The 24110-nt window shown below is 40.5% G+C and overlaps 1 protein-coding gene across 1 annotated transcript in view; it reads right to left on the bottom strand.

The window, feature by feature from the left end:
* Positions 1-21488: 21488 nt before the first annotated feature.
* Positions 21489-24110, bottom strand: part of GALNT10 (polypeptide N-acetylgalactosaminyltransferase 10) — a 419073-nt gene continuing 416451 nt past the window's right edge. The window contains exons 10-12 of the mRNA XM_082254883.1: positions 22388-22504; positions 22161-22310; positions 21489-21903 (exon numbers count right to left, since the gene is read on the bottom strand). Coding sequence (XP_082111009.1) covers positions 21736-21903; positions 22161-22310; positions 22388-22504 — 435 coding nt within the window. The 3' untranslated portion in view covers positions 21489-21735. The remainder of the gene's footprint in view (positions 21904-22160; positions 22311-22387; positions 22505-24110) is intronic.

Genomic DNA, 24110 nt, shown 5'->3' with positions numbered 1-24110 from the left:
GTCACAGCCCACAGGAGTAGCGCTCAGACCGAGACGTGGCCGCGGCACCCCTGCGGACTCTTTGTAGTAATCCGGTTAAAAACCCTGATCTAACTTCATCCGAATATGTAAAACGTTTGCTACGTAGTTTGTATTTTTTTACTTAAAGAAAAAACACTCCTATCCTGGAAAGGAACGGTACGCCCTATATTGCCCACTCGGCCTAAATTGATTCCTTTGTACAAGCTTACTTATTTTTGAAATCAGAAAAAAGCCTGCTCTTTTTGTAACAATTTGGGGTAAATGGATATTAGCACGCTTACATTGGCATCTCTTACTCCAGGATATTAGTATTCACCTTGTGAGGTTTTATTCTACATTGAGCACTATTTCCTACCGAGTTTGAAATACCCACTTCTTTGTCGTTTCCACTCACATGCTGTGTGTTAGTAAGCCATGGGAGGCAACTTGTATTGTTTTGTAGTTTGTACTTTTTTTTTTTGGGGGGGGGGGTTTCAATGAACTCAAAAACATATCTTTACAAAATGTCAGTATATCACAGGTTTTTATTCCCTCTCATAGTCCTCCGGTTGGCAGTGCCTCTGCTTTTCTCTCCGAAAATAGAGAGCTATCTTTAATCAGACATTATGCATAGTCAGTATCTACTTCTTGGACTGAGCTCAGAGATGACACAATAATGTAAATCCTGATTTCTGTACAGTTCTTGGCAGCATTTAGATATCTAAAAAGGATCAGCTCCTGTTGCAGCCTACAAAGTTACAATGTATAGTCTGATCACTGGGGAAAAGGATACTGTTGAAATGCTTCTCCTGCCTGCAGCAGCCTATCACCTCAGTGAAGGCAAAAATCACTGGCTATAGCTTAACCACTTTACCACCGGAGGATTTTGCTGTCTTACGTCTGGGCCACTTTTTGCGATTCGGCACTGTGCGAATTTAACTGACAATTGCGCGGTCATGCAATGCCGTACCCAAACAAAATTTACGTCCTTTTTTTCCCACAAACAGAGCTTTCTTTTGGTGGTATTTGATCACCTGTGCGATTTTTACTTTTTGCGCTATAAACAAAAAAAGAGCGACAATTTTGAAAAAATAACAATATTTTTCACATTTTTTTTATATGAAATTCCCCCCCCCAAAAAATGTAAAAATCTAAATTTTTTATAATTTTAGGCCAATTTGTTTTCTGCTACATATTTTTGGTAAAAAAAAAAATCGCAATAAGCGTATTTTGATTGGTTTGCGCAAAAGTTATTGTGTTTACTAACTAAGGGAAAGATTTCTGTCGTTTTTGGTGTTTTTTTTTTTAAACGAGTAATGGCGGCGATCTGCGATTTTTTTTGTGGGACTGCGACATTGCGGCGGAAACAGATTGGACCCTTGACTGACATTTTTGACACTTTTGGGGGTACCAGTGACATTACTACAGTAATCAGTGCTATAAATATGCACTGTTACTGTAAAAATTACACTGGCAGGGAAGGGGTTAATTTTATTTGAGAGGGAGGGGTTAATGTATGCCTGGTGCTTACTGACATGTGTGGGGGGAGGTGACTGAGTGACACAGGGACAGATCGCAGGTACAGTGATTACCGCCGCTCCTCCCCTGGCCCGACTCGAGAGAGGGGAATGTCTGGTGACGTAGGTCTACGTCGCCAGACGTTATCGAGCCACTTTGCCGCAGCAGAGCTCTAGTGAGCAGTGGTAAAGTGGTTAAGGTCTAATTTTTAAAGACAAAAGGCAAAGCTTTTGCGAAAAAAAAAAAAAAACACAAATGACTGTTGACATACAATTCATGCAGACTTGTAAAGTTACTGGTAGGCTTATGTAAAGCTTTGCATCCATTGCAGGGCTCTCTGTTCATTTCAATAGGAGGAAACTTTCCAACCCCTGAAAGACCCACCACTTCACTACTCAATTAGAATCCAACTCAATGAATCCCTAGGAATGGTGGTGCCACCCTTATTCCTACCAAGGGACAGAACAGTATTTATTGGCTCAATATTTCCAACGCCACCAGTTAGGTCACCTGCACTGTACCCAAAGCAGTTCAGCTGCAGTCTAAACTTCTCATCGACAAAAAAATCACCTGGACAAGCCCAAAAATGTACAGACAGACTCATGACCACACCACGCTTTAGGAAATCTTTGTAAAATTTATTTAATTTAAATACATTACAAAATAAGTCTTCTTTCAGCCTTTAAAAACCTAGCAATGCATTACGTCAGAAAAGTCATCAAGGATTATCCAAGCCACTAAGGTTAAAGTGCTAAAATCACCCACCCTCACCGATCAGAAGGAAAAGTTCCTAAAATTAGAGGAATTATACATAGGATTTAAGATTGTCTTTTGTAGAAATGGTAAAAAAAAGAAGATATTTCCTCTTCAAGAACCACAGCAGGCTCAGACAATCTATGACATAACAGTGGGATAAAGAGAACCTGTTACCTTGCAGAGATATAATACTTCAAAGGAGGATTTCATGTATGGGTACATTTTTTTTTTTGGTGAAAGTTAAAATAGAGTATTCAAGAGTTTAAATCGGAGTTCCATCCTTTTCACTTACCTCTCCAACGGTCCAGCGATGCGGCCGCCCGAAGCCTCGATCCTCTTCCCTCTGGTCTCGGCGGCGCCGGCATCACTGCTGTGGGCACCTGGCTGTGACAGTTTGCGGCTTCACAGCCGGGTACACACTGCGCATGCGCGAGTCGCGCTGCGCGAGTCGCGCTGCGCGTCTTGATTGGCCGGCAATCTTCTGGGACCTCTGACATGTCCCAGAAGATTGCAGGGAGGGAGGGGGAGAGGAGAACTTCCGTTCAGGGCGCCGCGGCGCTCCGAGCGGAAGTGGGAGCGGGTACCTGTCAAAACTAGGTACCCGCTCCCCCCCCAAAAAAATGACATGCCAAATGTGGCATGTCAGGGGGTTAGAATACTCCGCTTTAATGAAAGAGTTTAATCAACGGCTTAAATTAATTATTTGTTCTGATATTTTGAGACGCTGGTGTAAAGACAATTGAAGGCCTAAAAAGATTATTGGACTGGGCAAATAAGGACAGAAAAGATCAAATAAATCTGACTGCCTCCCTTGAAGTGTAACTACACTTTTAGATAGTTAAATCCCAACTGACACCCCCATGCTAACTATACCACCTTGATCTTACTATTGATAAGTGGGTTGGCTGGTCCAGAAGCCATAGCCTAAGCTTTATTCCTCTTCTCAATGGCCAGTGGCATCACAGTACTGTGCAGGCGACTTTTCTCTCTAAGACCTCATAGAAAAAGCTTGCAGAGAGATTGCTATACACATAGGGCCTATGGAGAACAGGCTGTGCAGTATTGCATAGCTCGGTGGCTGCTAAGAAAAACATTGAAGCTTCGCTCAACATCAGCTGCAGTTCTAGACCATCTCACTTGTTGAGCGAAGGTAAGTACAAAGCAGTATAGTCACCACTGGGAAGGGTTAATTAGGATTCAATCCTAATGGCAGCCAAAACCTTTAATTTTGTTTTGGACAAAGTGGGGGAGGGTTAGCGTTTTTTTAATTTTTTTTATTGAATCTGTCCCCCTGATTGAGAGATTGCCCTCAATTTCTGTCAAGATAGGAATTGAAGTGAAATCTCAACAGACACACAAAAACAAATCACATTTTTAGTAAATCAAGGAAGGGTTAGCTCTTCTGAGAAGGTTATTATGAAACGATACTTCCTGTCCCAAAAACAAATGCACCTTCCTATTTCTTTTACTGGCACCACAGGGACAGGAAGGGAGGGTAGTATCCTGCCAATGGTGTCACATATAGAAATAAAAACTTGACAGAAACTTTACTCTTCCCTAAACTGGAGTTAGGCTTTTAAAGCTATTTAAAATGACCATTTAAGAGTTACCTCTGTAGCCCTTATTTTTCTTTTAATAGGCTTCCCAGAAAAACAGTTCATCTAATCACGTCCTTTGAAGCTGAACTTTAGACATAAGGCCCCTTTCACACATACGGGCCGTTTGACTGTTTTTCATCCATCCGTTGACAGACATCAATGCATTCCTATGGAAAAACGGATGTAAATGGATGATCATTCATTTACATCCATTTCCATCGGCTTCTGCCAACATCTGTTTTTTTTTTTGAACGGATGAAAGCCCTATTTTTTGATACCGTTAAAAAACAGATCGGACGAAAAACAAATGAAAATCGGATGACAAAGGATGAAAAACGGATGAAAAACTGATGACAAAGGATGAAAAACTGATGACAAAGGATGAAAAACGGATGAAAAACTGATGACAAAGGATGAAAAAACTGATGTGTGAAAGGGGCCTAAAAAACACACTATAATGCAGCTCTTTATTGAGGTCTTTGGATGTATTTTTTAATGAAAGAAGTGTTGAGTACCTGAATCCTGAATTTGTATTAGCCTTGCAGTCTCTGTACAGCACAGCTTAGACTGGGGAGGAAGAAGCAGCACATGGGGGCCTGTCAATTGGGTTGCATTGCACGGAACAAGCTGATAGGAGGAGAGCTCTGCTGATTCTGCTTTGTCCAATCATGGGCTGGGTGGAGGCAAGACTTTCTAAGTTTCTAGATAGCACAGTCCCCTTGAAGAAGACCGTCAGTAGGTCGAAACGCGTCGGAGCTAATGCCCATCCACCACCAAGTGTTTGGGGTGTTATGTTGCATTTATCTTGCTACGATCATTATGCAATCCTACTAACATGTATCAACAATCAGGAGCTCATAACATACTTCCCGTTTAAGGGTTGTTTTTAACATGTATATATACTTATTTTTTGTCACTTTTTCTACTTTTTTGCCTAAATAAAGAAAACTTTTTATATATCTTTTTTGAAATCTTTATTCCAAGATTTGGTTAAATTTGCTGCCTAAAAACCCGTTGGGGGTTGATACCTCCGGTATCTCCTGTTCCTAGACTTTCTAAGTGTTAGTAAACTAAAACAGAAAAAATTAGGTTCTGCCTTTCCAGACATGGCTATGCTGCGTGGCACTGCCAAGACTAGATGGACAGAAATACGAATCCTTTAGCAGGTAGATATATAACCAGGAATGAGGTGTCTCCTGAAATTGCCACCATCCCTAAGCAAAAAGAGACACAGAGGTTGCCCCAACTGGGTTTTGATGGCAATTAGCTACAACTGTGTTATAAAATATTAACATTTTATTATATAATAAATAATATTAAAGAAAGATTTTTATGTTTTATAACACGGTTGTAGCTAATTGCCCAACAGCTCCCATATATGTCTAAATAAACATTCCTAGGTTTATTTAGCCATTTCCCTGGAGTTCAGCTTAAGGCTTGTTGCAGATGTGACTTGGGTCACACAGAATTGGCATGACAATGAAAATGACATTATTTTCAGTGATGCCAGTTCACATCAATGCAGCTCAGCATGGCACGATTTTGGAAAAGGTTCCTGTACTACTTTGTTGCAATTTCGGCCACACAGAATATGTAAGTCACTTCAAAGTAGCATCAAAGCAGCATCTAGGGTGCACTACATAATCGCACTGAAAGTCAGATCCAAACTGGATTATAGCAGTGTGAACCTAGCCTAAACCAAACCGCCTAGGAGTAGGCAAAAAATGGGAAGCAGAGCTTAAAGCAGAACTTCAGTCTCTCAATCAACACTGACTTTTTAAAATCCTTATGTTTCTAGCATTAGTAAATACATGGGAAAAATATATCCTATTTACTTGTTTTAAACTTTTTTTTCAGTTACTTCCTGGTTTCCGGACCTAGGCAAATTATGTCATACATTCCTGGAGGGGAGGAGGGGGGTTTCTCAGCTAAGCACACCCTCCTGTCTTGCATGCCTGAGTTAAGAGCAGATGGATTCCAGGAAATAAATGCTACATGAATCATTTGCTGCCCTTACTCAAGATGGCCACAGCTAGAAATACTAGGAGAGAGTTTTTCAAAGTGATTTTTCAGCAAAATAAAGTATACATGGATGGATGGGGGAGTTTGCTTTGACTATTAAAAATGAAATAAATAGTGTTTTTGGTTTGTGGTGCTCAGATGCAGTGTAGTTCTGCTTTAAATTGAAAAGGGAAGAACTTATCTTTAAAAACACACTAAAAGTATTACATTTATTTTTAAAAAGCAAAGCGTTCCTTCCTTACTATCTCCTCTACATTATTATGTCTACTACAAGGTAACAGGTCCATTCTGAGTAGCACCCGATAGATTAGCCAGGGCTACACATTTTTAGCTGCATTAAAGCGACCTCTATAAGGCTCACACATTTTCTAGGATACAGAAATACTTGTCATTTTCTCTTCCACTGGCAAGTAGTAAAAGGTAAACGTTGTCACGACATTATCAATACTGTACATGTGATTTTTGGCAATTTCATTTTCACATACCCGAAACAGAGTATAATACATTATTAAAAGTTGAGGCTTTGGGAAAATAACATTAAGTACAGAATACGAAAAAAGTAAATCAAGAAAATGAAAGGGTCAGTTCATATGGGTGTGCCATTTCTGTTCTAGGTAGGTAATAAGAAGAGTCACATATTGGTTTTCATGTTCTTAAGGTTCCATGGCTTGCAGATCCCTGCAGCTGGGTTTTCAGATCTCTACGTCCCCCCCCCAAAAAAGTAGAGCCAGAACAAAATGATCTTTGTTGGCTTTTTAAATATATTTTACATTACAGAATGGAGCTTTTAAAGTAAACTTGTTCAACCCAACAGCTGAATGAGAACAGACATTTGATCCATAGATTCCCCATCCACACTAGGCAGCATGAATGAAGGAATCCCCTGTTGCTGGCTACTGTATTTTCACAGTCCATACCCATGGCTGTTGGCATCCTGGAATAGTAACTGCAGCTGATTGGCAGCGGTTACTGTTTGGCTGCTTTTTTTCTATCGGTCTCCTTTAATTTCTCATTTGATATTTTTTTACGAGCCAGGTGGTTCTTCTGATTTTCAGGAGTCAATTGAAATTTGAGCCGTGTACGCTCAGCTTAATGCTTTACCAGTAGGGATAAGTTTGAATATGTTTGGAATAGGATTCAAATTGACATTTTGAGCCCACCAGGTAGTTGTCAACTGTACCGGCCAATCATCTGAGGCCGGGGTATTCCCCATCCCACAGCTGCATTAATACAAGGGGTGTGTATACATGTGGCTGCAGGGTGGGAAATGTTCGGCCAGAGAGGATTGTACCATACAGGTAACCACTTCTTGGTGCCCAAGATATTACTATTCACCAGTAGCAGGAGAAAAGCTTCCACCCAAACTAAAGCTGCAAGAGTACTCATTAAAAAATCTCAACCCTCCCTCACAACCTTAATCTGGCATTTCCATGATTCATGTTAAACAAGTGCAGAGTCGCTGTCTGATCAGATAAAAAAAAATAGCAGCTGGCAAATGTTTATCAAGAGAGATAAATAGAAACATTGTATCATTTGGTTCTTTTAGATCAAAGGGATGAACTTCTGCAAATGAGGTCAGTTTAACCATCTAAAGACTAAGCCTTTTTCTGACCCTTGTTACCTAAAAAAAAAAAATCAGTATTTTACTTAGAACCCCCAAACGTTTTATATATATAATGTTTGCGGGTTCTAAGTAAATATATATATATTTAGCAGAGACCCTAGAGAATAAAATGGCGGTCGTTGCAATATTTTATGTCACACTGTATTTGCGCAGAAGTCTTTAAACGCAATTTTTTGGAAAAAAATAAACTTCTAAGAATTAAAAAAAAAAAAACTAAACAGTAAAGTTAGCCCAATTTTTTGTACAATGTGAAAGAGAATGTTACGCCGAGAATCGTGATCTTTAATCTAAGCAAAAGTAATGTGATATTTATTTTGTCCAGAATCGTGCAGCTCTAACCCAAAGCTGAATAAATGTGGGTGGACTGTTTCTTCTTTAATCATTCTTATGAAGTCCCAGCTACCAATAGGATGGTTAACATAGTTCAAAAAAATATAACAATAGAAGATTTGTTGGCTATACATGGCCTACTTTCCAGCTGTTCCAATGAAGATATGTCTGTCATTTACAAAAAAGTCTATACCGATACAGGTTGCAAAAGAACTTGTGTGTAAGAAATTGAAATATGAAGTATGAGTTTTTTAAATTGTTCAGTTCAGAAATTTCTGATGTTCTAGATGCTATATCTGTACAGGTAGGGGTTGCTGTTCTACCTACAGCCAATTGCTGACATGGTAAACATGAAGGGGAGTCTTGACATCTGAAGACGAAACCTCTTTAGCTGCAAGCATAGTAAAGCATGTGTTGCTTGCATCTACTATTCTACAGATTCTCTTTTTTTTCTCTATCAGATCTGAAAAAAAAGATGAAATCTGATAGATTTGCAATGCGCAACAAAGTTGCAAATATATGAAAGGAATTGGTCTACCAACCCGCACAATTGTTTCAAAGGGCCCACTCTGACACAGCATTACATACAGTGTCAGATTCCATATGTGTCACTCTGACACCCTAACAGTGTCAGAACAATTACCATGTCATATGACATTTCCTAAGCATACCAAATTCTGAGGCTTCACTCATTGTTTTTAAGCCCACCCCTCTGTCTGATCTTTGTGGCTAGTCCAGGGCACTGGACCACCTAAACATACAAATGGAGAAAATGTAGGGTCCAGAATTCCAGTCTCTTGAAGACAATTCACTCATAAATATGGCTCATAAATATGTCTTTGTGCTCCTTATACAGAACAGACCCTCCTATTTCTAAAAGTTGTTTTACATTTTTTTTTTGTGTATAGAGCAGGGAATAGTAAAAACTCTAGTCATGTTTTTTTTTTTTTTTTAATCTATGTTTTTTTGGGGAAATTTCCCTTCACTTCCTGTCGTGTAACCACAACAGGAAGTGAAAGAAAAGCTCTCCAAAGTTAAGAAAAATCTCCTTTTAGACTGCTGTCACGGCAACAAGTGTCCTCTTTGGATGATTTCCCCCCTATTCCCATTATTAGAGTGACAACATTTTGCATTTTCTCATCATTTTCCCAGTGATATTTTACCGTGACAAATCAAGGGGTTGAATCTCCCTAGCCAGCACACAGAATATTATTTAAAAAAAAAATAAAAAATTAGGTTCTAAGCCTTGCCTACTCTATCCACAACAATAAAAAGAGAGCTATACGTTATCTATGCAGGGCAAAGCAACAGTTTAAAGTTAAAGCCTGCCCCCACCGCAGCTTATGCTTGCCTTGCCATATGCTTACCCAGCCATGTGAAAGCGTCCCATTAAATTTATTCCAGGTTAGATTATAATTGGCTGTTCTAGGATGCATGGGCTCTTTTGTAACCTGTGCAGTTTATAAATCTACATCAATACATTACAAGTTAAAGGACAGAAGTGTATATACAGTAACAAGACATACACTATGCATTGTGCTGTGGTCTCCAGGATTAAGAGGTAGGTAGAAGGTTATGTAGAAACACAGTTTCAGACCTCACAACATAAGCATATTATGCAAGAATATAACTTCAGTAGCACATACTTGATATGCTTAAGCAATATTTTTTTTTTTTTTTCAATTTATCTCTTTTTATTCAGGAATTCACATGGTTATACATAACATTTTCAACATATACATCTTTTTCATAATATATATCATAATATATAACATCTCTATCTGCTATTTTCCTAAAACATTTTTCTTTCCTCCCCCCCCCCTTCCCTCCCCTCCCTCCCACCCAACACGACAGAGAAAAAAAAAAAAAAAAAAAAAAAAAAAAAAAAAAAAAAAAAAAAAAAAAAAAAACCAAAAGAACTTATTGTAATAAACAGAGATGGGGGGATACTCTCTTTTGCTATCTCACTTTCCTTCTCATTTTATTTTGTGAAGTATCGTTTCCCTTCTTCAGAGCATATCCAGTGGTTCCACAGTTCCCAAATTTTTCTATGTTTCTCCTGTCTATTTTGTGCCGCTGCAATCAATTCTTCCAATCTCCTGTTATCTTCTATCCTTCGTATCCACTCGGACACTAAGGGAGGTTGTGTTTTTTTCCAGGCCCCTGGAATGCATGCCTTTGCTGCATTTATCAAATGAGGAATTATGGATCTTTCATATTTTTTTGCTGGAATATCCGATAGGTTTAATAGGAGAAAAGACGGATTCTCCTCTAATTCGTGTTCTACAAATTTCTGAACTATATCCTTCACCCCTGTCCAGTAAGTTTTTATTTTAGAGCAGGACCAAAAGATATGGTACAAGGTTCCCACTTCCGTCCCGCATCTCCAACATAGATTAGATTCATTTGGGAACCATCTATGTAATTTCTCAGGCGTGACATACCATCTTGTTACCAACTTATAGTTCGACTCTTGTATTCTGGTACATCTAGATGACCCTAGTGCAAACCTTAATATCCTCTGGATCTGCTCCCCTGTAAACCTACAGTTCAAGTCCTCCTCCCACCTCCTTACCCATGGCAAATCCGGTTGTTCCTCCGGGTTTGTCAATAGGCCATATGCAATTGACAGAGTACGTGAGAGATTTCCTGGCTTTACACAAGCTTGCTCGAATCTCGTTAGTGGTCTATCAAAATCCTCTGGTCCCGGTATAGAGACCAGAAAATGATGTAGTTGGACAGCTTGCCAAAAAGGCACCTTATATAGTCCCTCCCCTTCAGTCAATCTGGTCATCGAAGGCCATTTTTTTTGTGTTAAGAAAGACGATGCCTGTTCCTGCTCCCTTTCCCTTAGCATTACAAATTGTCTTTGATCTAGTCCCGGAGGGAATCGGGGGTTACCTAATATTGGAAGCAAGGGGGATCTATCTGTCGTTAGTTTATTAAATACATTTGGTCTCGTGCAGATCCGTAAAGTATTTCCAATTATTAAGTGATGTTTTAATCTTTTCGGGAGGTCCTGGTAGCACCATATCGCTCTTTTCAGGTTTACTTCTGTTTGTGCTTGTTCCAGGATCACCCAAAGTTTAGTCTCTGAGTGATGCCACCAGTCCAAGATCCTACTTATTTGAGCTGCCTGGTAATATGCTCGTACGTCCGGCAGGGCTAGACCCCCCTTTTTTTTAGGCAAAGTTAAAATTTCCCGTGCTATTCTTGGTTTTTTGTTTGACCAGATATATTTCACAAGCAATGAGTGTATAACCTTGAAAAATCTACCTGGTATCTTCACCGGTAGTGCTCGGAAAAGATATACAAATTTTGGCAATATTATCATCTTCAATAAATTACATTTACCAAACCACGATTGCATCCCCCCGTGCCATTTTTCTAATAATCTCTTAGTCGTTGCTATCATAGGCAGGAAATTGAGGTCATACACCTGTTCTAATTTTGCCGGTATGTATGTTCCCAAGTATCTCACGGCCGTCTCATTCCACTTAAAACCAAAGCTATTTTTCAATAATTGCACCTGAGTCGTGGGCATCTCTACCCCCATTGCCTCTGATTTCCCAAAGTTGATTTTTAGATTTGATAAGGCCCCATATACTTTAAGTTCTTGTATCAGGTTCGGCAATGAGATACTTGGATTAGTTAGCGAAAATAACATGTCGTCCGCGTAAGCAGCTATTTTGTATTGTTTCCCCTTTACGCTTACTCCTTCTATGTTTAAGTTCCCTCTGACTTTACAGAGGAAAGGCTCTAGTGTAAGGGCGAACAAGAGGGGTGATAACGGGCACCCTTGCCTTGTGCCATTTTTTATCGGAAATGTTTTTGATAATAACCCATTAGCTTTCACCCTAGCAGTTGGATTTGTGTAGACTCTAGTTATTCTATCTATCATTAAGTTACCCAACCCGATATATTTGAGCACGGCAAACAGGAAAGGCCAGCCCACCCGGTCAAAGGCCTTCTCTGCGTCCGCGCTCAACACTACACACGGGGTCTTCTCTTCCTTTACTATTTGTATCAAGTTGAGTATTCTTGTTGTATTATCTTTCGCTTCTCTTGATGTCATAAAGCCTACTTGGTCTAGATGTATTAATTTTGGTAATATTCTTGCCATCCTGTCTGCCAGTATCTTTGTGAATATCTTCAAGTCCACGTTTAATAGGGATATTGGCCTATAACTGCTACAAGCCGCTGGGTCCTTACCCTCTTTTAAAATTAATGAGATATGTGCCGTCAGTGTGTCTCTGGTTAACGTCCCATCTGACTCTGTTGCATTGAATAACTTTACCAGGTATGGGCCTAAAATGTGGAACAGTGACTGATAGTATTGTGCCGTTAGGCCATCTGGCCCTGGCGCTTTTCCTGGTTTCATTAGATTCGTTGCCTGCTGTATCTCCTCTATGGTTATTTCTGCTTCTAGTGAGTCTCTTTCTTCCTCTGATAGCTTAGGTAATTGTGACTCGTTTAAATATTTTTCAATTTCCCTTTGTTTAGGTGGCTCTCCTTTTAAATTATACAGTGTGGCATAGAATTTCTCAAATACTTCCGTTATTTGTGTTGGTAATGTCTTTTTATTCCCCTCAGCTGTTACTATATGCGGTATGTATGACCTCAATCTCTGTTCCTTGACAGTCCTAGCCAACAATTTTCCACATTTATTTCCTGCCTCATAATTTAGTTTGCGGCATCTTTGTATATCTGCTTTGGCCTTATATTGTAACAGGTCCGTAATCTGTTTCCTAATCGCTGTTAACTCTGACAATATTCTATCTGACGCTGACTGCTTATGTTTTGTCTCTAGTTCTCTAAGTTTTTCTAACAACTGTGCCATTTGTTCATTTCTCTCTTTTTTGATACGCGCCCCGTTCTTGATAAAAATCCCTCTTATTACTGCCTTATGTGCTTCCCATAGGGTGCCCATCCGGCATTCCTCTTGATCATTAATCTCGAAAAAGTTTTTTAGTTCTTGAGCCACCTCTTTTAACACTTCTTCCCTTTGCAGCAAGCTCTCGTTCAGCCTCCAGCATTGCTTATTCCTTAAAGGATTTAATGTGAGGCCATACACCATTGTTATAGATGCATGGTCTGACCATGTGATATTATCAATATCCGTTTTTTTCACTGCCTGTAGCTGAGCGTGGGGTATTGCAAAGTAATCAATTCTAGAATAATTCTTATGCGGCGTCGAAAAGAACGTATATTCTTTCTCGGAGGGGTGTTGAAGGCGCCATACGTCTATCAACTGAGATTTATGCAGTATTTTCAATATGCGTCTATTCCTTCCGGGGGATACTGCCATAGTCCCGGCTGAGGTGTCTACTGCGGGTATCAGGGGAGCATTAAAATCTCCTCCCAGGATTAGTTGACCCTCTGTGAAGCTCTCCAAATTAGCCAGGGTTTTTGATATAAACCTATCCTGTCCATTGTTAGGCGCATATAGTGTTGCTAGTGTTACCCTTAATTCTCCTATTAATCCTTTCACAAATAGGAACCTTCCCTCTGGATCTTGTTTACTGTCTTGCAGGGTCCACGGGACGCTCTTTGCTATCAATATAGATACCCCTCTCGATTTTGCCTCCATATTCGTGGAGTGATATGTGTATGGAAAAAAACTATTTTTAAGATATGGTATTTTATCTGTCCTGAAGTGCGTCTCTTGTATAAATGCAACGCTAATTCTTCGTTTTTTTAGGTCATTTAATAATATGCGTCTCTTTTCTGGAATGTTTAGCCCCCTAACATTATGCGACATGATTTTTAAATCCTCCATCTCTGTTTAGTTTACATACAACAAAACAATCCCAAAAAAAAAAAAAAAAAAAAAAAAAAAAAAAAAAAAAAAAAAAAAAAAAAAAAAAAAAATCAAACCAAACCCCTCCCTAATTGGCGAAGAGAAGATTCCGGTTCCCCGCGGTTCCGGCTCTTCTCTTCTCCAATTTGGATAGTAAACCTATCCTTATCTCACACTGCACTATTAAGTGTACTTCTGTGTGGATTTTTTAAATAGGGGACTACCCCGGCATGACTCTCCGCCGATCCCCCACACCTCCCTTCTATACTTCTTCAATTAATTCTAGTCTCCCACTACCCCCCGGGTCCTTTCTAATAGGTATTGCATCGGCAAGAGAAAAATAGTTACATTCCTTCATAACTCTCTCCTTCCCCCTTATATGAGTGCTATTTAGTCTTACACTTCCTTGTACTATTGCCTTGTTCCCCCTTAAATAGTGGCAAAAAGTAAAAAAATAAGTAGAGGTCAAAAAAAAAAAAAGAAAAAAAAAAAAAAAGAAAAAAAAAAAAAAAAAAATATATACTTTTGTGCTTCGTGCTCCAAATTTAGAGGAGGAAGAAATCCCAAACACACCTTCCTCCCAAAAAATGTGGGGAAAAAAAAAAAAAAAAAAAAAAAAAAAAAAAAAAAAGAAAAAAAAAAAAAAAAAAAAAAAAAATATATACTTTTGTGCTTCGTGCTCCAAGTTTAGAGGGGGAAGAAATCCCAAACACACCTTCCTCCCAGAAAATGTGAGAAAAAAGAAAAAAAAAAAAAAAAAAAAAAAAAAAAAGGAAATTATTTACTTTTGTGCTTCGTGCTCAAAGTTTAGAGGGGGAAGAAATCCCAAACACACCTTCCTCCCAAAAAATGTGAGAAAAAAAAAAAAAAAAAAAAAAAAAAAAAAAGTATTTACTTTTGTGCTTCGTGCTCAAAATTTAGAGGGGGAAAAAATCCCAACCACACCTTCTCGTGTGCAAAGTTTAACAAGTGAAAAACCCAATCCTCCCATTTCATGTATAAAATCCAAAGGAGGAAAAATCCCAGCCATGCCTTCCTCCCTTAAAGTGTAATATGCTAAAAAAAAAAAAAAAAAAAAAAAAAAAAGGGGAAAAGGAGAATCTCCATTCCCTACTAGTGTATCAGTAAGACATAATCAGCATTACGAGAGTTCCATTCCTATCATAGATCTTCTATGTTGTTCTTCTTTCTCCTATCTCTTCCACCCGATCGTCTCTCTCTTTCTCCTGTAATCGGGGATACCCAATGGGTCCCTCTCTGGGTATATGGCACAGCCAGTTCTCCACCTGTATAGGTTCTGCCTCTATAAAGCGAAAAAATGCCATTCTATCTTGGTACGATTGGAGCTTGAAGTATCTTCCGTCTCTGCGAAACGTCACGGAAAAGGGGAACCCCCATCTATAAGTACATCCCGCCCTCTTGGCCAATTCTAACAAAGGTCTCAGGATCGCCCTTCTCCGTAACGTTCCCCCAGAAATGTCTGCAAAAATCTTTACTGGTTTTCCTTCCATTATTATCTCCTGGGTCTCCCATGCTGATCTCAGAATCGTTTCTTTGTGTGTGTAATGGTGTATTCTGCAGATCACATCTCTAGGCCTCCTTTCTTCTTTGCTTCGGGGGCCAAGGGATCTGTGGACTCTCTCAATTTCTAAGTTTCCTGGGTATTTATCTTTTAAAACTTGTTTAAATATTTCTTTTGTCACCTCCACTAATCTTTCATTGCCGAAAGTTTCAGCTATTCCGCGTATCCGCAGGTTACTGCGGCGACTTCTGTTCTCTATGTCCTCTAGCTGTAGTTGTAATACCGCCTGCGTGTCTTCCTGGTTATCTCTTTTTGCTTCTATAGCTGCCAATCTTTCTTTTAATGCGCTAATTGAAGCCTCCTCTTCTCCTAACCGGGTTGCAATCTCCTGTATGTCTTTTTTAACTTCTTGTATTTCTTGCTGATGTTTCTCCTCTATTCTATTGATCATCTGTTCTATGTCTGCTCTTGTCGGGAGTGCCTGTAGCATAGCTTTAAGCTCTGAATTTTGTGTGGCAGCTTGCGTGAGTATACAGGTTATTGGTGTTTCATCTTGGCTATTCCTTAAGTCATTAGCCACTCTTACTGTAGTGGGTGAAGTGTCCGCTAATTTTGATGTATGGCTAGCTTCTGAGCTTGCTGCTGCCATTTCTACAGTTTTTGCGGATTTCTGGCTATTAGAGAAGAAACGGTCAATCTCTCCTTCTGTTTTGTTTGACTGACCTTTTCCTGTACTCCTTCTTCCCTTTCTTCTCTTAGTGAGTGTCATCCTTTTTCTTTATCCTACATAGCTTCCTGTCCTTTTCTCCCTCTTCATTAGTGTATTTTTTCTCCTGTTATTGTTGGTTTAGCAGATTATTCCACTCTTTCCAGCAAGTATACATCACACAGTTCTATTGCACCAATACATACTTATTGCCACTTAATATGTCTTACAGTACTCACGGCTCCAGTTTAGCTTTGTCTTCCTTCACCTCTCCACAGAGTGTGTCTCTTGTACTACGAAAGTTTTTAGTTATAGTGTAATATCCTTCCCTTTTCTCTGCCGTTGCTGTAATCCGTCCTCTCGGGGGGAAGAGGGGTAAGGCCAGGCTTCTATGCTTGTCTTGTTATATGTGACCGTCCATTGCCTCTCCTCTCCCCTCGGGTGGTCATCCTCAATTAGCTCTACAATGGGCGGTACATCTCAGTCTTTCAGAAGTGTATATACAGTAACAAGACATACACTATGCATTGTGCTGTGGTCTCCAGGATTAAGAGGTAGGTAGAAGGTTATGTAGAAACACAGTTTCAGACCTCACAACATAAGCATATTATGCAAGAATATAACTTCAGTAGCACATACTTGATATGCTTAAGCAATATTACAAGCTATGCTGTGACTGTGCTGGCTCCTGCATCCGTCTGTGCCAATTCAGCTATGGATTACGCTTCTAGAAATCTAGCTTTACAATGATCTTGTCGAATTTGTGTAATTGCTCCACCAGGCCCAGAGTAATATAGGGGAATGGCTCAGTCAGCAAACCAGCAGAACTGTCAGTTATGTGTCACCAAAATGCTAAGTGCGTTACCTAAACCTAAAACTTTTCTAAAATAAGGCCTCATTCACATGGGCAATAAGCCCCTTAGGCTGTGAATGGGACATTTTTTATGGAACTTCAGCTGCCAGATGATACGTTCAAGGAGCTTATGTAAGTGTACGGAGAAGCAGCAGCTTCAAAGATAAAGCCACTTGTCCTAATTTGACATAACGATGGGTACGTGGCTCACCTGCACCCATACACCAAATTAGGAAGAGTGGCTGTGGCCGTGCAGCTGCCCTGTTCCTATACACATACGTGGGCTGCCTGCAACAAACGGTCTACTGACCTCAATGCGTGTGTGAATGGAGGTAAACAGTTGTGCTGAAGTGCAGACAACTGGTGTTAGCCTTCAGATCAGTCTCTTTGAATCCAGGCTGTGAAGATGGTCTTGACTGTTCAAGTCAAGATTAGCCTTGGCCCTTCTCTGCCCATAATAAGTTAAATGCCAAAGTCTTGATCACTCACTGAGGTCCTGGCATTTGACAGCTGAATGACAGAGAGGAGGTTCCTTTTGAAAAGGGGTTCCACAGGGACTGAACTGAAGACAAGTTGGCCATACACATATCATTTTTTTTTCTTCGGGCTGCAGGATGAATGAAAGAAATACAACAGATTTTGCCATCTTTGTTAAACAGCCCGATGCACAAATCTCCCAGTGCAGTTATTATATTTTGAAAAATGGCACCGCCAGCTGTCACAATCTTGAACCGTGCCTGCGTCTGATTGGATGCAGGCACTGTTCGGCTGACAATTCTCCACTCAGCGCCTTTCATTTTTAAACTGAAGGAAGACGGAAAGAGTGGTGCTGACAAGGCTATTCACTGATTGAATTTTGAGTGGTTCATCAGGAAGCGGAGGAAATTAGACCAGTGTAAGGCCCACCTAACTTCGTACTGCATTTCAGCAATACTGCTACCATATTGCTTTACTACCTTGCTGTTTCAAGCCCAGTACAGTTTTATGTTAAATATTGGCTGGAATTCTAAGAGGATTTTCAAAATGTAGAGGACTATGTGGAAGGTGATATAAAATGGAAATGATTGACTTTCTGTCCAGTAACCCCATATAATAAAGCCCTGAACTAAACATGGTGCTTCCTTTTGCCTCTTATGGCAAAACGCTGCACAGCAAAGCTTCAAAAACATCAAGGTTCCCAATCGTGCACGTTACTAGTAGCTCACATAAACTAACTCTTTGCTATTAAGTTTAGTAGTTCTTAAGCAACAAAGCATCCCTGTAAATGTTATCAGTATGGCAGCTCCATAATACATGTAAAGACAAAAATTGTATCTGAACTGATGAAAATATCAGATCAGAGAACTTAAAAGGTCTTCTTTCGCCATCAACAACTTATTTTTAAGCTGCAATTCATTGCTAGGAAAGGCAAAAAAAGCACTCATTCACGGGTTTGTAAAACTCAGTCATACAAATGGCTCCTGGTTATTAAGAGGTAAAGATGAAAAAACAAATTGAACGGGCTCCACCCAACTCCCATGGTCCTCTTGTCCAGCAAGGCACTAGAAAATATTTCAAGTTTCGGCATTTGCTGTTTACTAATGCTTTGCAGGTTTTCCCATTTTAGTGATGCTGTGTTTAAACTATTCCATTGGACTTGTTAGACCATGTTTTATCTGTTCCAGCAGAAACTCCAATTAAGCGTAGGAAGGTTTCACCCTCTGATTCGTTGGTGTTATACTATATGAGCAGAACTTTGTGCTCATCTGAACATCACACCTGTGTGTGCTTGTTTGACATTCCATTCCAAAATGTTGACCATTCATGAATTGGCCCCTCCACTTTTCTGGAAAGGATTTTTACAAGACATTGGAGGCTGTGTGGGAAAATGTGTACATATTCAACCAAATAAACATTTATGAGGTCAGAAACGAATGTTGAATGAGAAGATCTTGCTCACAATCCGCATTCCCATATATCCCAAAAATGCTCATTAGGGTTTATGTCAGGGCTTTGTGAGGACCACAGAAATTCTCCATGGCAAATTCAATCCTCATCAAATCAAATCTTTTTGGACCTGGCATAGAAAAGGGTCTTCTCCAAACTGTTGTCAAAACTATCTAAAACTTATTTTAATTGCATGCTGTAGCATTAGTAGTGTCCTTCACTGAAAACAAAGAACTCGGTAATTGAAGAGGTGTCCACATACTTTAAGCTGCACAGTAGGTGTGATGTTCAGGTGTTTTCAAAGATTTGGCCATATACCGTGCACCTCTGGGCAAGCATATCATTGAACAAGTAGCTGAACATGTGCACAACAAGCCTGAGTTTTTCTGATCCTAAGAAATGGAAGATGTCAGCCTTCAGCCCTGGACAGGAGCCTCAACTAAAGCCAGGTGTGAAGTGACAGTACAGGTTCCCTATGAAGAAGAGCAACTCCCCCCCTCCTCCCCCATTTTGGTGAGGGATGAGGGATAGGAAACAAACGTGTAAGCGCCAATACTCAGAGGTCGTCTGCACAAGGTTGTCTGCACCCCCCAGAATGCTCTCTGGTTGCTATGTGCCAACACATTCTCCAGAGATGTAATAGTCAACTGACAATATTCTCAGTACTGCATCTAAGGTGCATTCAGATCTGAAGGAGGTGACAATCAGTCCAAATAGAGACATAATAGATCCCTTTAAAAGCATATTATATGGATGCTTATTAAAAAGTGAAAGTCACAGCCAGTTACTTTAGGGTAAACACTGCAACAATTAGTCCAAATATGTGCTCATGAAAAGTGCTCTTCACTTTCTGTTTAAAGTGTATGTCTAGGCAAAATAAACATTAAGTACACCTCTGCTATGCACTGTATGTCTATTTTTTCATGTTCGGTCTTAAAAAAGATTAAGAAAATCACCTTTTGATTTGCCAGAAACCCAGCGACTCCTGACTTCCTGCAGTGAGCCCACAATGCTGCCTCTGAACTGAAGTCTAAAGCAGTGTTGTCAGCCTTGCCCAGTCCTCCCCTTTAAAGAGGAACTATGCTCACCTCCACTTCAGCGATATGGTACCCCATGGACCCATCGCTGTCTGCTGACATCTTCGGCCAGCTGGTCTTTTTCCGGGTTTTGATCTTCAGTCATTTTGATTGGCTGGGCAGGGATGACGTCACTCCTGCACAAGCTCATTCATCTCTGCAGATGCCAAAGTTATACACTGAGCTGTTTATGCGCAGGTCAGTGTAAACCGTGAACAGGCGGATAAAAATAATTTATTACAAAAGGGACATAGCACGTCTCTTATGTATTTAAAAAAACTGCCTGTTCGCAAATCTTTATTTTTTTAGTAAGCTCCAGTTTAAAGGCTAAGTTCATCTTTGGAACATGTTACATGTTTAGGGTGTAACATTACATTTTCCAGCACCCCCTCCTTCCTTCCCCATGATAGCAGGCAGGAGTACTTCTCCACCTCAGCTGCTCTCCCATTCAATAATGGCAAGGCTGTGCGGGGCTTCACCTGCGTAGCCATGTCATTAATTCACAGAGATCTGTGAATTAATGACATGTGAAGCTACAAGTCCCAACTTCCACCATGACATGGCTTTCCATGGACTGCAAGAGTACAGATGAGCGCCCTTGTAGTGCACTGACACTTCCTCCAGTTCTCTAATAAAAAGCTTGTACAGGGGTACAAGCAAGAAAGCTGGAGGAAGTGTCTGCAGGAGCCTGACATTGTACCCATGATCCACTGATTGCGGGTGCAATGGTTTGCAGGCTACTGTAGGAAAAAATATGATTTTTCTTCTGCAAAAACATGTACATTATTTTTTTCCTTAAATGTAAACATAGCCTTTCAATTATTGAGCTGAGGAATAGGAGAGATTTTCTGTGAGCCAGTAGAAGAGAACTCCGGCAGGGCTCAAAGCATTACTTGGCATTCTGCTGCAGCAAAGGCAGCATTTTCAGTTCACTACAGGAGCTCATTGCATTTCTGGCAAGATAAACAGATTAATTCTGTATTTGCAGCATATTGCAGAGATGTACTGCGTATGTTTTTGTGGGGCCAGACCTACCGTTTAAAGCTTCGTATGCACAATGAGAATATTGGACAAATGATCATCCATTTTTGTTTTTTGTTCTTGCAAGTCTCATGTCCACAACCAATAGGTAACTAGAGATAAAAAAATCATTGTAGGACAGAATACAACTTCCCACAATGATGTAATGTGTGGTCATGCGTAATCTTGGTCACTCGATTTTTTTCGCACTTATACTGTACTTATTAAACGAAAATCGTTAGTTCGGTTATGGTACGAGAAATTTTTTTGTACTTGTCCTTTCGGATAATTTTGCATGAACTGTTGGGATCGGCTCTCAAAAGCTGTGTACTAACAATCAGATTATCATACAATCGCTCCGAAAGCTGTATTTTTCGTCCCATTTTCTCATTGTATGTACTAGGCAAATGTCCATTGGGTAGATCTATTGTCTCTGAAGAAAGGGTTAGCACACGTCACCCAGAGAGGCCCAATAAGCAGACAGAAGGCACCCTGGTGCCACAGGTAAAACTCATCACAAGTCCAAAATATTCAATAACTATACCCAGAATAGATTCTTCCATTTAAGGTGGGCAGGGTTTGACCCTCTGCAGAATCACAGGAAAGAAATCTCTCCTCAGCACGCCTGTGACAGGCCAAGCTTGGAGTGTATGCGTAAGACAGCTCCCATTTGTGACCTCTGTATCAGTTTCCTAAGAGCAATGAGACCTTCTATCCAGCAGGCAAAGCACAGTACCTGCTCGGCTTTCAATAATTTCTAGCTCTGAATCTGGTAATGTTCATTCACAGCATCACGGATAAATAGCGCAACCTGCATTTCTGCATTCAGAATATCCCTTTTTATGTTAATCCTACACACAAATGAAGAACGGAAAAAAAAAATCTTGCCAGAAAGAAACCAATCTCCCACCCACCCATCAGTAAAAAATATAGATTTAAAATATATATTCCTATTTATATATGTATATCCTTTTCCATTCGTCATTATAAGCCTCGATCTCTGTTGAAGATTTCTAAGATTGTGGAGTTGGTGTTTTCAAAAGTCCATTGCTGTGTCTGGGAGGATGGGTTACAAATGTTCATGAAGATCCTGCGGTCTGATTCGTTGCAGTCTAAACAGCTGTTACTGATGGGGTGATGGATGGTTTTATCCTGGGAGTAGAATAGATAGGATTAATATTTTACTATAAGTTTTCAAAGGTACACTTTCAAGATTGATATATATGGATGGTGGGGAGGGATAGGTCTATGGCCAGCTACTGAATACCAAGCAGACATAATGAAATAGGAAAACAGAGAGATCTGAGAAACACTAAACAGATATCATTCTATCAATAAGTTCACCTGTCCTTTCATCCATCACCTAGAACTCTTTCCTGCCTACAAAGGATTTGTTTAGACCTGCTGACCTTTGTGTATTTCCAAAGTTGGTTCCCTCTCATCCCATGGCAATCAAAGAGTGTGACAGGACTGGTGTGAGATATGGCATCGAAGCATACTTTCTTGGTGTGCAGTGGATCTCCAGGACGTACGTCTTCTCTCCATCCCAGGGTGAATACCTGTAAGAAAGCTTGTATTAGCTTTTTCCTGCTAAGCTGGGATATGTACGGAAGACTCCGGTATCCATCCTATCTACCTGCACACTGTTCCAGGCATCTGCCTTACGCCCCTTGGTGCAGGTTTCCAGTCGTAGCTCAGAGCCCATAGAGGCATGCTTACTGTCTACACAGAGACCTGTCTTCTTGTTCCGAATCTAAAGAAGGGAGAAAAAAAAAAAGACAACGTTTAAAGCAGTTGTAGCCCTAAAAAAATGGATTTTTGTAAAATCTTACCGTAAAATCCTTTTCTCTTAGCTCATTGACAGACGTAGTCCTCGGTGATACAGCACCTTCGGGTTATGTTGCCTCCACAGGAGCAGGACTAGACAGGAAATTAAAAAGCTCTGGCCACACCCTAGGGGCAGTCCCAGAGGGTATATCCTCTCTCTCTCTGCCTCAGCAAATCAGTTATGTGAAAAAGCAGTCTTTAGAGATTTTAACCCAACCCAACTCAAAAAACAGAGGGGCGGGGACTACGTCTGTCAATGAGCTAAGAGAAAAGGATTTTACGGTAAGATTTTACAAAAATCCATTTTTCTCTAGCGCTCATTGACAGACGTAGTCCTCGGTGATACAGCACCTTCGGGACGTCCCAGAGCAGTATCACAAATGAGGGGTGGGAAAATGAAAATCAAATCCCAATCTAGAAGGCCCAACCGGTGCCAACTAGAAGTTTACAATGCTCATCCTTAATGATGAGACTCAACAAAAAAGAGAAAATTTTTTTTTTTTTTTTCAAACAGAAAAAACCCTTGAGGTAGACCACCGGTCTCCTCAAATTGCGGCCTGCAAAACCTTGCGGCCAAATGAGGCATCCGCCGATGCCGTCACATCAATTTTATAGAATTTTGTAAAGGTATGTACCGACGACCAGGTGGCCGCCTTACATACCTGGACCATTGACGCCTGATGGCGAAAGGCCCAGGAAGTACTGAGCGCTCGAGTGGAGTGCGCCCTAACAGGGAACGGAGGACTCTGACCCTTAATAGAATAAGCCTGTACCACCGTTTGTCTAATCCATTTGGCAATGGTCGCGGCAGATGCAGGCAAACCCTTTCTGGGGCCATCCGTGATCACAAAAAGTGAATCCGTCTTACGGAATGATTCCGTAGCTTTCAGGTATACCCTGATTGCCCGAACCACATCTAAGGAATGCAACGCATGTTCCCGATGATGCTTGGGCTGAGGACACAAGGAAGGTAGTACAATATCTTCATTCAGATGAAAATCTGAAACCACCTTAGGAAGAAAAGATGGCTTAGGATGAAGTACTACCTTATCCCTATGAATCACTAGGTATGGGGACTGGCATGATAATGCAGCCAGTTCTGACACCCTGCGAGCAGAAGTAATAGCCACCAAGAAGGCCACCTTCTGGGATAAAGTAAGCAAGGGAATCTCCCTGATGTTTTCAAAGGGAGGTTTCTGTAGAACCGACAAAACCAAATTAAGATCCCAGGGCGGTAAGGGCGCGCGGACTGGTGGAGCCAGGTGCCGCACCCCCTGGATGAAATTCCGCACCAAGGACTTGGTAGCTAAAGGCTTCTGAAAGAAGATTGCTAATGCTGAAACTTGACCCTTGATGGTGCTCAAGGCTAGCTTCTGCTCAACCCCTTGTTGCAAAAAGGCCAATATTCGAGTCACCGAATAGGTACGTGGAGGAAATCCTAAAGATTCGCACCACGCAATATAAGTCTTCCATGTGTGATAATAGACCTTGCTGGAAGTCGCTTTCCTTGCTTTAATAAGGGTAGGAATGAC

The sequence above is a fragment of the Pelophylax lessonae genome (genome assembly GCF_965119305.1).
Source record: "Pelophylax lessonae genome assembly, chromosome: 4".
NCBI classification, from domain to species: Eukaryota; Metazoa; Chordata; class Amphibia; order Anura; family Ranidae; genus Pelophylax; species Pelophylax lessonae.
This window is presented reverse-complemented; position numbering and strand designations above follow the sequence as displayed.